The sequence below is a fragment of the Miscanthus floridulus genome, chromosome 8, assembly GCF_019320115.1.
Source record: "Miscanthus floridulus cultivar M001 chromosome 8, ASM1932011v1, whole genome shotgun sequence".
Lineage (NCBI taxonomy): Eukaryota > Viridiplantae > Streptophyta > Magnoliopsida > Poales > Poaceae > Miscanthus > Miscanthus floridulus.
Window position 1 is genome coordinate 138964040 of NC_089587.1, and position 10619 is coordinate 138974658.

General features: G+C 49.6%; 1 protein-coding gene across 1 annotated transcript; it reads left to right on the forward strand.

Annotated features, from left to right (window-relative positions):
• Window positions 1–669: 669 nt before the first annotated feature.
• LOC136473582 (uncharacterized) lies at window positions 670–1184 on the forward strand. Its single transcript, XM_066471235.1, has one exon. The coding sequence runs from the start codon at window positions 819–821 to the stop codon at window positions 1077–1079; it is 261 nt and encodes an 86-aa protein (XP_066327332.1). The 5' UTR covers window positions 670–818; the 3' UTR covers window positions 1080–1184.
• The last annotated feature ends 9435 nt before the right edge of the window (window positions 1185–10619 follow it).

Consider the following 10619-nt stretch of genomic DNA (forward strand, 5'->3'; position numbering starts at 1 on the left):
AAACTAGGATACATCGTTGTGTTTTCTCTTGTGTTATTGAGTCCACCCGAGCCACCGGAGATCCACACTCAGTATGAACAACAATGCTTGCCGCGGCAACCAACCCGTGACACCGGCCTAGTCTTTGAAGATTCTCATAGGGATAGGGTTTGCATGCGTTGTGAGTGTCTGGGTTGTACTGTATGATCGCAGAAAAATATTTAACTTGCTTTTCTTTCTCAATTCAAACCCAACCAACATTTCACAACTGGAATGTTCTGACATGAACAACACGTGGCTCAGGCATTCTTGAAAGGCTCAACCAACATTTCGTCGTACCATTTCCAAGTGCAGAACCTTCTCTCTATTAATATCAACAGCCAAGCAAATCATGTCAAGAACCAGTTTTTCTTGCAACAAACTGGCTAAATTTGTGGTGGTGGTGGGTGGAGGGTGGGTGGGGGTGGGGGGGGCGTAAAGCAATCAAGGATACGGTACCATAAGAGGTCATCTCAGGTTAGATATGTGCTACTTATTTTATCACGAGGGCCTAAATGGAATCTCATCACTTGAATAATATCTTTATTGTTTATCTTGAAATTCACCTCGTTTACGCTAAGATCAAGAGGTACGGTCGGTGAGAGATGGAGACACGCGTCGCAAGAGGAGCAGCTGACGGGGGGTTAGAGAGGTGCACACGTGCACACCACCTAGGTCCCAGAAGAAGCATCGCGAAGCCGTTGAAGCTGGTTTATTACTCGCCGCGTCGCAGCGTCTGTGCACATGCACCGCTCCGCCTCCGCTCACAAGCGCGACACCGACCAACTCGTTTCTCATCCATGGACCAAATGCAGCGGCATGCCGACCGCGGCCACGGCGGCGACGCGCCGGCGAACGCCCACGCCCTACAGGCCGGTCCAGACAAGAACCGGCAGCAGGAGCAGCAGCCGCCTTCTTCGTTGAACCCGACGGCGGCGAGGCTCCTCCGCGAGGCCATCGTCTCCCAGCCGGACGGCGAGAAGCAGGCGGCCGCGACGGGCTCCTCGGACATCCTGGCCTTCGCGCGCTCCGTCGACCGGGTGGGCTCGCCTCTCGAGTAGCCCTTGAGCTTGCGCTCTTTTTTCTTTTCCCTTTTCCCCATCTTGTATGTACTCTCGCCGCAATAAAAAAGGGTCAACACTTTCCTCCCTATTTCGATGCTTCAATCTTCGTCAATTCGTTGGCCATTTCTGTTCAGAAGGATTACCGGCTTGTCATTCATTTTCGCGATGCTGGTATTTAAAAAAGGAGAATTCAACCTGAATGTGACCAATTCTGCTCCAATCTGGGCAAAAGAGAATGGAATCAAATTCAGTCAGTCCCTGAATTCAGTACATCGCACGCTCCGCTTCTTGCGTGTCCATCGAAAAATTCGCGCTCATTTCATCCGGACACGACACAAATAAGGCACGTTACAATTTACCGGGATAAGTAATTCGTAATAAAGCTGCTTAATTACTTGGAGTATGTCATACAAATGGTTTTAGCACACGCGGAATTCGATCGAGGTACCTTGCTAAATTACTCCATACGCATACATACATACAGAGCGCATGACACGCGCCGAGCAGCCAGAGCTCCGTCGCGTACGCGTGCCTTCCCTGTTCCGGCGACCGTTCAGGCGACGGAGACGAGGCGGCGTGAGCAGAGGGAGCAGTAGAAGCGGCGTCGGATGCGGAAGCAGAGCGGGACGAAGCAGAGCCGCGGCGCGCTCTCCACGTCCGCCGCCACCACGCCGCCGCCGCAGTAGGGGCACCGCTCGGGCGCCTGGTACGTGGCCACCACGCGCTCCGGCTCGTCGCAGACCACCACCAGGCACATCTCTCTGTCCCGCGGCCTCCCTCCTCGACCTCCTTTCTTGACTCCCTAGCTTCAACTTCAGTCTTCTGGAGTTCAGGGGGTGTGGATTGGGATGTTCGACTTCGCTTTGGCGCGGTCGCTGTCTCCGTGGGAGGTAAAAAGGCAACGTAAGCTTTGTTAAGATTATTATTTAGTGATCAATTTAGGTTAATCTAATGACAGTTTCAGGATAGGCATAGAAAGACACTTTTTCACTAATAGACAACCGTCCTTTGGGCTTGTATATATGTACAGACACTGTTCATCAATTGAGACATTGGTCACTTTTCATCTATCGCTTTCGCTTTCACCATTTCACTTGCAACACGTTATCACGCACGCATGTCAGATCGCTGACGTGAATACGAGAAGGAAGGAGAGGGAGATCGTCGGGACTACGCCAGCGTCGCTGCATCTCAACCCGAGGTAGAAGATGGCAAACGCTATACCTTCTATGAATGCCATGGTCGCTCCATCACCGATGCAGTGGAGTCCACCATCCACCGTGGTCACCAAGCCAGGGGCCTTCGCCGCTTCATGCTCCAGGGCGCCGTCCGCCCTGTCCTCCGGGACATCTCTGACCGCCGCATCCCACCTCATCTCTTCCATGGTGTTCGCACTGGAGGGAGTAGTGGCCACCGTTCGTCGCCGCGCCCAGAGCCGATGCTGCAGTACGCCCCTGGCGTCTGCGTGACACATGGCCCGCCCATGTTCGTCAGGCGAATGGGGGTTCCGTCGGAGACGTTGTCGAGGCTGTCGACGACGTCGTTGCCGCCACCACCACCGCTGCTGTCGACCGCGCTCGCACTGCCATGGAACGGAGGCGGCGGCTCCATGGCCACGCGCTGTGGCGCTCCTCCGCTCCCCAACAGCAGCGCCGGTGCGGAGGCTTGGCCGCCCGGCTTCGCCTACGACCTCGAAGTCGCGCTTCCACCGCCACCTCCACCGTCCGGGCCGCGCTCCTACGCTGATGTGACGGCCAACCGCCGCCAAGGCCTGCGCCGGAACGCCCTCTCACTCGGAAACGCCCTCGGAGCCGGGTTCGTCTCCTCCTCGGACGAGGAGGGGATGGTTCCCCGCCTCTGACTGGCCTAGGAAGGGCCGGTGGGGGCGGATCCGCCGTTCCTGGCTTGCAGCGACGACCCTTGTGGCCAGAGCTCACCGGGGATGAGCGGCGTCCGCCCTGTCAGTCGGCCTCCATGGCCGGAGCACGGGCCTTTGCTCATGCCCGCCATGAGAGGAGGAATATGAGGCACAAGACGGTGGCTCCACTCATCAAGGCGGCAAGAAGCAGCAAGCAGCGACAGCGGCGGTGACTGGCGAGGAGGCTGCGGCGGCGGTTGCAGGCGACGGCAGCGGCGGCGGTTTGGGGCTGGGCAGTTAGGGTTTCCAAATCCAAATCGTCGGCCTCTTATAAGCCCGCGGTGGAGGGTGCACCTGGCTGAGCCGATTCGACAGCCTAGGCCCAGATTGTGGCCCCCGGGCACGCGCCGCCCCAGGCGCCTGGCTGGCCCCGCCTTGGGCACCTTGCTGGGCTGCGCCCTTGGCCGACTGGGCAGCGCACCTGGCCTGGCCGCTGGGCTGCTGACTCGCCTGGGCCGAATTTGCCCCGTTTGATGCCTAGTAATTTTATTTTTTAGTTATTTCGTTTTTCAGCAGTAGTACAATTAATTAGCATATGATTTAGCTAATTTATTTTTCTACAAGAACATCAGTTTACTTGAATTTTGATGTTGCTCTGTACCTGCTGTACATTGTCATTGTATATAAATGTGGTTTGATCTTATTATATTACAATGCAATCAGTGATTCTATTATATTTTGGAGTATGTTGGTGCACTCAAACCCAATTTTGCACCACATACATATTATACTTATAACTTTGATTATTAAATTGGAATATGTTGGTGCACCCAAATCCCCTGTTTTGCACCAACATATATGTTGCATTTGTATTTTTATCATAGAATTGGGTACGTTGGTGCTCCCACACCCCTTTTGCACCACATACATGTTACATTCGCTAGTGACTTAGATGCAATTTAATGAACTTATCCACATAATTAGAAAACTTTAATTACTGTAGGTTTAAAATTGCAATATAAATATCTTGGTTATTTTGGTTAATTAACGCAAGGTAATGGAGTCTATGGCAATAGCTGTGTTTAATTCCTTGTGAATTATCCTGCCTAGAGACCGTGCCAAAGCAGTGATTAAATCACCCATTACTGAGAGGTCTACATCATGTTCCTCTGAGACATGATGATTACCTACACTGTGTTTTTATCCAAAATAATGGTTTTGTTTGTTATAAATGGTCTACATCCACACGATGATTACCATTTTCATCATACTATTTTGCTATTACACAAGATGGTAGAGACCTAAGCAATGGCTGAGTTATATTCACTTGTGAATTATTCTGCTCAGAGACTGTGCTTAGGCAGCAATATATTTGCCTACCATAAAGATCTACTCTTTGTCTTTGACTTAGAGACTATCTATCTTGTGCATATTAAAATTTATGATGATTTGTTGTATGGTCTACACAATTTTTGTGATTACCTACAACAACCCAAAACTATGATAAGATATAAACTTTAAAATATTGCACCTAGTATTACAACATTACCATGTTGACTTTAATTTACCATAAGGTAAATTAATTAATCCATGGTTGTCCACGTAGGATCATGGACACTAAGGAGTTCGAGGAACTCGTGCTAAATGGCAGCAATTACCCTACATGGGCTTCTGATATCAAGATAGCGCTTGCATCTCGTAGTCTTTTGGCTACAATTCAGGAACCCCAAACTAGGGTTGTCTTGCAAGATAAGCATACATGTACTACTTTGGCTTTGCTACGGTTTTATATTCATAAGGACCTTAAATTTGAATACCTTATGATTGAAAATCCTCGCGAATTATGGGTCACTCTTAAGGAGCGATATGAATAGCAAAAAGAACTTATTTGGCCTGAGGCCAATCATGAATGGAATCATTTACGTCTCCAAGATTTTCAATCTATGGCACACTATAATCACGATGTTCATAGGATTTGTTTTAAGTTCAAGTTTTGTGAGAAAGAGCCAACGGTTGCAGACAAGATAGAGAAAACACTCTCTACTATGCTTCCATCTGATAGAGTATTGCAATAGCAATACAGGGCTCATAATTACCAGCTTTATTCCTAGCTTATTCATACATTGACTTAGGTAGAAAAACATGATGAACTTCTTTTGAAGAATCATCATAAGCGCCTTGTTGGTTCGGCGCCTCTGCCTGAGGCTCACAACGTACAAAAAAATACTAGGAATAAGTTCAATGGATCTTTTCCAAAGAACAAAACTAGCAAACGCAAACACAATAGGAGACAAAGACATAATTCAAACAAGAGGAAGGACAATGCGAAATCCAAAAATGACAATAAGTGTCATAGATGTGGAGATTTTTTTTTGTATTTTGCCAAGAATTGCCGTGCACCTAAGCATCTAGTTTCTTTGTACCAAAAGTTCTTAAAGGAGGTCAAGCCAGCACGAGACACAAGATATGAGGCACACTTCAATCTTGCATCTAAGGTTGTCCTGAAAGAGGGTTGTTCCAATCAGGCCCCAAAAGAACAAGTGAACAACAATTCTCTTAACATTGAAGAGAACATTCCATTGACGGACAACATGCTCCTAGACTTTGGTTTCAGAGACATGTTTGGAGATTTGGAGTAATCTTGGTCCAACATTTGATACCTCACTTGATAAATGTTGTAATAGTTTAAGTCATACAAACATATAGTTGTTTTGGGGTTGTATTATTGGGTTGTATTATTTAGTGTGCTTGAAAGTTGTACAAACTTCTTTATATTGTTGTTAAGTTGTACCAACTCATTGATATTGTAATATCGTACTCTTGTATTTGATATTCAATATATTATATGTATAACTCTATATAGTACATTTGAGTACTTTAATTTCATTTGTTTTACATATAGATGTCTATTGATCTCAATTCAAAGGAGGAAGAATTATGCCTTGTGGACTCATGTACCACAAACTCTATACTTAGAGAGATGAAATATTTCTAGACTCTTAAGAAAAGAGAAGGAAATATTATGACCATTGCTGGTCGCGATGCGTTAATAGTTGGTTCAGGAAGAGCCACTATTACCCTTCCGATGGGTACACAAATTACGATGGAGGATGCCTTGGTGTATCCGACTCGACTTGTACCCTTCTAAGTTTTAGAGACGTCCGTAAGAATGGTTTCCATGTGGAAACACATATGGATAATAAAGAGGAATTTCTTCTCTTTTACCAAACTTACTGGATATGGCAAAGAAATCTATGAAAAGATTTCTTCACTCCAAATTGGACTGTACTTTACATATATAAAGCCCATAGAACATGTTGCTTATAAGATAATTTTCCAAGATGTCGATACATTCTGAAACTAGCATGATCGACTTGGGCACCCTAGAATAGGGATGATGAAGAAAATTATCGGCAATTCCATTGGTCATGATATGGAAAATGCAAAATTTCTCCAAAATAAAGATTTTTGTTGCACTGCTTGTGCAACTAGAAAATTAATTTTAAGACCATCATATCTTAAAATTCGAGCTGAACCACTCAAATTCCTTGAAATAATTCATGGAGATATTTGTGGTCTGATCCAACCATTGTCGGGCCGTTCAGGTACTTCATGGTATTGATAGATGCATCTACTAGATGGTCTCACATGTCTCTTTTATCGACACGCAACCATGCTTTGGCCAAAATAATGGCTCAACTCATTAAGTTAAAGGCACATTACCCTGAACATCGGATTCAATCTATCTGAATGGACAATGCTGCTGAGTTCTCATCCCGTGCTTTTAATGATTATTGCATGGCATTGGGAATTCAGATTTAGCATTCTGTTCCATATGTCATACTCAAAATGGTTTGACTAAATCATTGATGAAAAGAATCAAGCTCATTGCAATACCTCTGTTGATGAATTACAAATTGCCTACGTCATGTTGGGGTCATGTAGTTCTACACGCTGCTGACCTGATCCAACTACGACCAATTGCATATCACGAAACATCCTCTGTTGGGGACCAATACTAGGGTACCCGAAGTGGAGGAGTTAATAACCTTCAACATTGATTCATCCGAGAAGTCAAAAGCACGACTACAGCTCCAACCGACCCCTAGGTGCGCAAGCTTCGCCTCGCCAGGCCTCTAGGGGCGGGCTCCGCCTCACCCAACATTGAGGCCGAGGGCTCCACCTCGCCCAACCTCTGAGGGCGGGCTCTGCCTCGCCCGACACCGAGGCCATGGGCTCTACCTCGCCCGACCTCTAAGGGTGGGCTTTGCCTCGCCCGACACAGAGGTCGTGGGCTCCACCTAGCCCGACCTCCAGGGACGGGCTCCGCCTCGCCCGACCATTGGGTTTGTGCTCTACCTTGCCCGACCTCTGAGGGTGGGCTCTGCCTTGCCTGACACCAAGGCTGCAGGCTCCACCTCACCCGACCTCTGGCGGTAGGCTCCACCTCGCCTGACCCTTGGGTTTGTGCTCCACCTTGCCCAACCTCTGAGGGCAGGCTCCACCTCACCAGACACCGAGACCGTGGGCTCCACATTGCCTGACCTCTGAGGGCTAGCTTCGCATCGCCTGCCCTCTAAGGGCGGGCTTCGCCTTGCCTGACCTTTGGGTTTGTGCTCTGCCTTGCCCAACCTCTAAGGGTGGGCTCTGCCTCGCCTGACATTGAGGTTGCGAGCTTCGCCTCACCCAACCTTTGAGGGCTGGCTCTGCCTCGCTTGGCCTCTGAGGGCAGGCTCTACCTCGCCCAACCCCTAAGGGCGAGCTCCACCTCACTCGGCCTCTAGAGGGACTCCGCCTCGACTAACCTCGAGGCCGAGGGATCCATCTTGCTCGATGGAGACCCATACTACCGCCAACCACTCTAGGTCAAAGCGAATGGGCCTGGGTCAAAGCTCTAACACCAGGGAAGTGACCGGCATGACCCGATATAACTCGTGGCCATGGCAGGCCATACCTAGGGATTCATATCAGGAACAGCATCGGGCATACCGGTGTTGTTCTGCCTAACCCTCATATGAGCACTGACAGGCACATCAGTTCACCATGACATCCGCTGGGATGGAGTGGAGCGCCACGACTGGGAGACAATGCCTGTGCATGGTGCCAGTGACGGATAGGGTCACGATGTGGAGCTATCCCTGTTGATGTCCATAGGGTCTGTGGGACCCGCATGAAAGAAAAGATGGACTCGGTGATCCTAGAGGACTTCTTCTGCTTCTCATTCTCCTCTTTTCCCTCCACTGTAACCCATGCTTTCCCTTGGTCTATAAAAGGGAAAGCAGGGCATCCCATAAGGGGCATCGCAACACATCGCATCAATTCGGACTTGAATCCATCGAACCTCGAACCAGTCAGAACACACAAGCACATAGTTAGGAAGCCACCAAGGTCTCGGCACCCATTCGCTCCTCTCACCAGAGACTTGGGACATGTCCCTCTCTTGACCGTTTGTAACCCCTACTATGAACTTTCAATGCTAGTAACATGAGCAGCAGCAATGAACTGGACGTAGGGACATTCTACCCGATCCAGAATAAACCTCATGTCCTCTTAGCACACCATCCAAGCCAGACACGCAATATTAGAAATTTACTAGTCGGTGGCAACTCGAAACACCGATAGTTGGCGCGCCAGGTAGGGGCCTTTTGCGCGTCTCAACATCCACACAAAGCCTTCGATGGCAAGTCAAAACGATAGCTAGGTCCCGGGCACACACATGCGCTTCAGAGACCTAGACTTTATCATCACGACAGAAGGAGAGTTGGCGTAGGCTCCTACCGCTGTCCAACCTCTCCACTTTTTTGGCCTCGATGCGATCACTGAGGCGCTTGAGGAGCTGTAGCTATGTGCACCAGAGGCCCATGCCCCTAGGAGCGGCTAGCTCCACGTCTTCGACTATGGGAGGTTAGAGCACCAGCTCGACACCTTCTTGGGACCCCAACCATCCTAGGAGGACCTACGCCACCTCACCTTCTCATTCACCAATGTCATGGCATAGCTTGCCGGAGGAGAGCCCCTCTCTCCAAAATACCTCATCCGGAGCGCATCGACAGCGCTTCCGTTCGATTTCTACAATGCCACAGAGACCGTTGACCACCCTTTGGCGCAACGCACGCCTCCATCCCCCACGAATGACGAGTTCGTGGGGATGACCGAATATGTCATGGAGTCTTTCCATGACCTCCTCACAAAAGAAATGGAGTCGCATTCCACCTCTGACTGCAACAGGGGGAGCCATCACCTTTCTCATGAATATTTTATGGCAGGTACCCCCGAGGGACACATTGAAAGCATCCACAAGGAGGAGGCTACCTCGACAAATGACCTCGATGATAAGGTCGAGGGGGATACAGGGGCTCCACCCCACTTGTGGATGGAGTAGCTAAAGGCCTGGCACTAAGAGCTTTAGGAAGCACAACTCTAGCTCGAGTAGGAACACGCAGAGCTCGATCGAGAGATCAAGCGCCACGGACACGGTGGGCACGTGCGTGCCATGGCCCATGACATGAACCGGACGATCATCAAGGATGATGAAGCCCTCCCACACTTTGCCTAGGCAAGCTAGAACATCACTACTACGGTGGCCTTGCTCCATGGGCTTTCGAGGCCTGTGATGCCTGAGGATCATCGGGCCCATCATAAGATTCACACGCTACTCGAGTGTCCGATGGTGTAGCAAGCCGAAAGCTCGTTGTCTCGATGATGTGATCTCGATGCTAGCCAGTGCACGCCCTTGAAGCGACTCAACAAGGACACATCAGTCCACCAGGCACCACAAGGTGGTAGGTTGCACACTATGGTCCCAGTGCATGAGCGTCTTGGCCGCAACCATGATGCATGCGACACCCTTGACGCCCACAGGCGTACCTACAGTGATGCGGGGGAGGGAGCTAGCCATGGCTACCACCATCGTTGTGGCTGATGATATGATAGTGGCGAGGATCGAAGCCTGAGCCCCAGCCTATCGGGACCTCAGGCCTTCGGTCTACACATCCTCCACGCCGCCTTCCCACCATGGTACTGACCACCAACCAACATCTCGAAATACTCTAGGGAAATAAACCCTAAACTATGGATCACGAATTATCGACTTGCTTGCCAAGCTAGTGGAGCGGATAATGACAACTTCATTATCCACAACCTTCCATTGTTCCTGGCCGATTTGGCATGAACATGGTTGGAACACCTTCTGCCCAACAGAATCCAAAGTTGGGCGGACCTGAAAGAGATCTTCGTGGGGAACTTCCAGAGCATATACAAGCGTCCTAGAAATCCATGGGATCTCAAAAACTACCGACAGAAGGCCATAGAAACCCTCCATGGGTACATTTGATGCTTCTCTCGATAGTGCAACGAGCTGCCTAACATCACTGACACCGACATTATTAGAGCTTTTCTATCTAGGACCACCTACAAGTCCTTAGTTCACATGCTAGGACATAAGGGCTTGTGAACCACCAAGGAGCTCCTCGACATCGCCACCAGCCACGCCTGAGGCGAGGAGGTGGTCGGAGCGATCTTCGACTGCCTCAAAGGCAAGGTGAAGCGGGACGAGGATGTTGGCGAAGGCACCTCCAACCGTCCCTTGAAGAAGAAGAACAAGCAGTAGCATGAGAACTCGCACGTGGCCACCGCCGACCACAAGGGGGGCCGAAAGCCCATAGAGGGTACCCCAGACC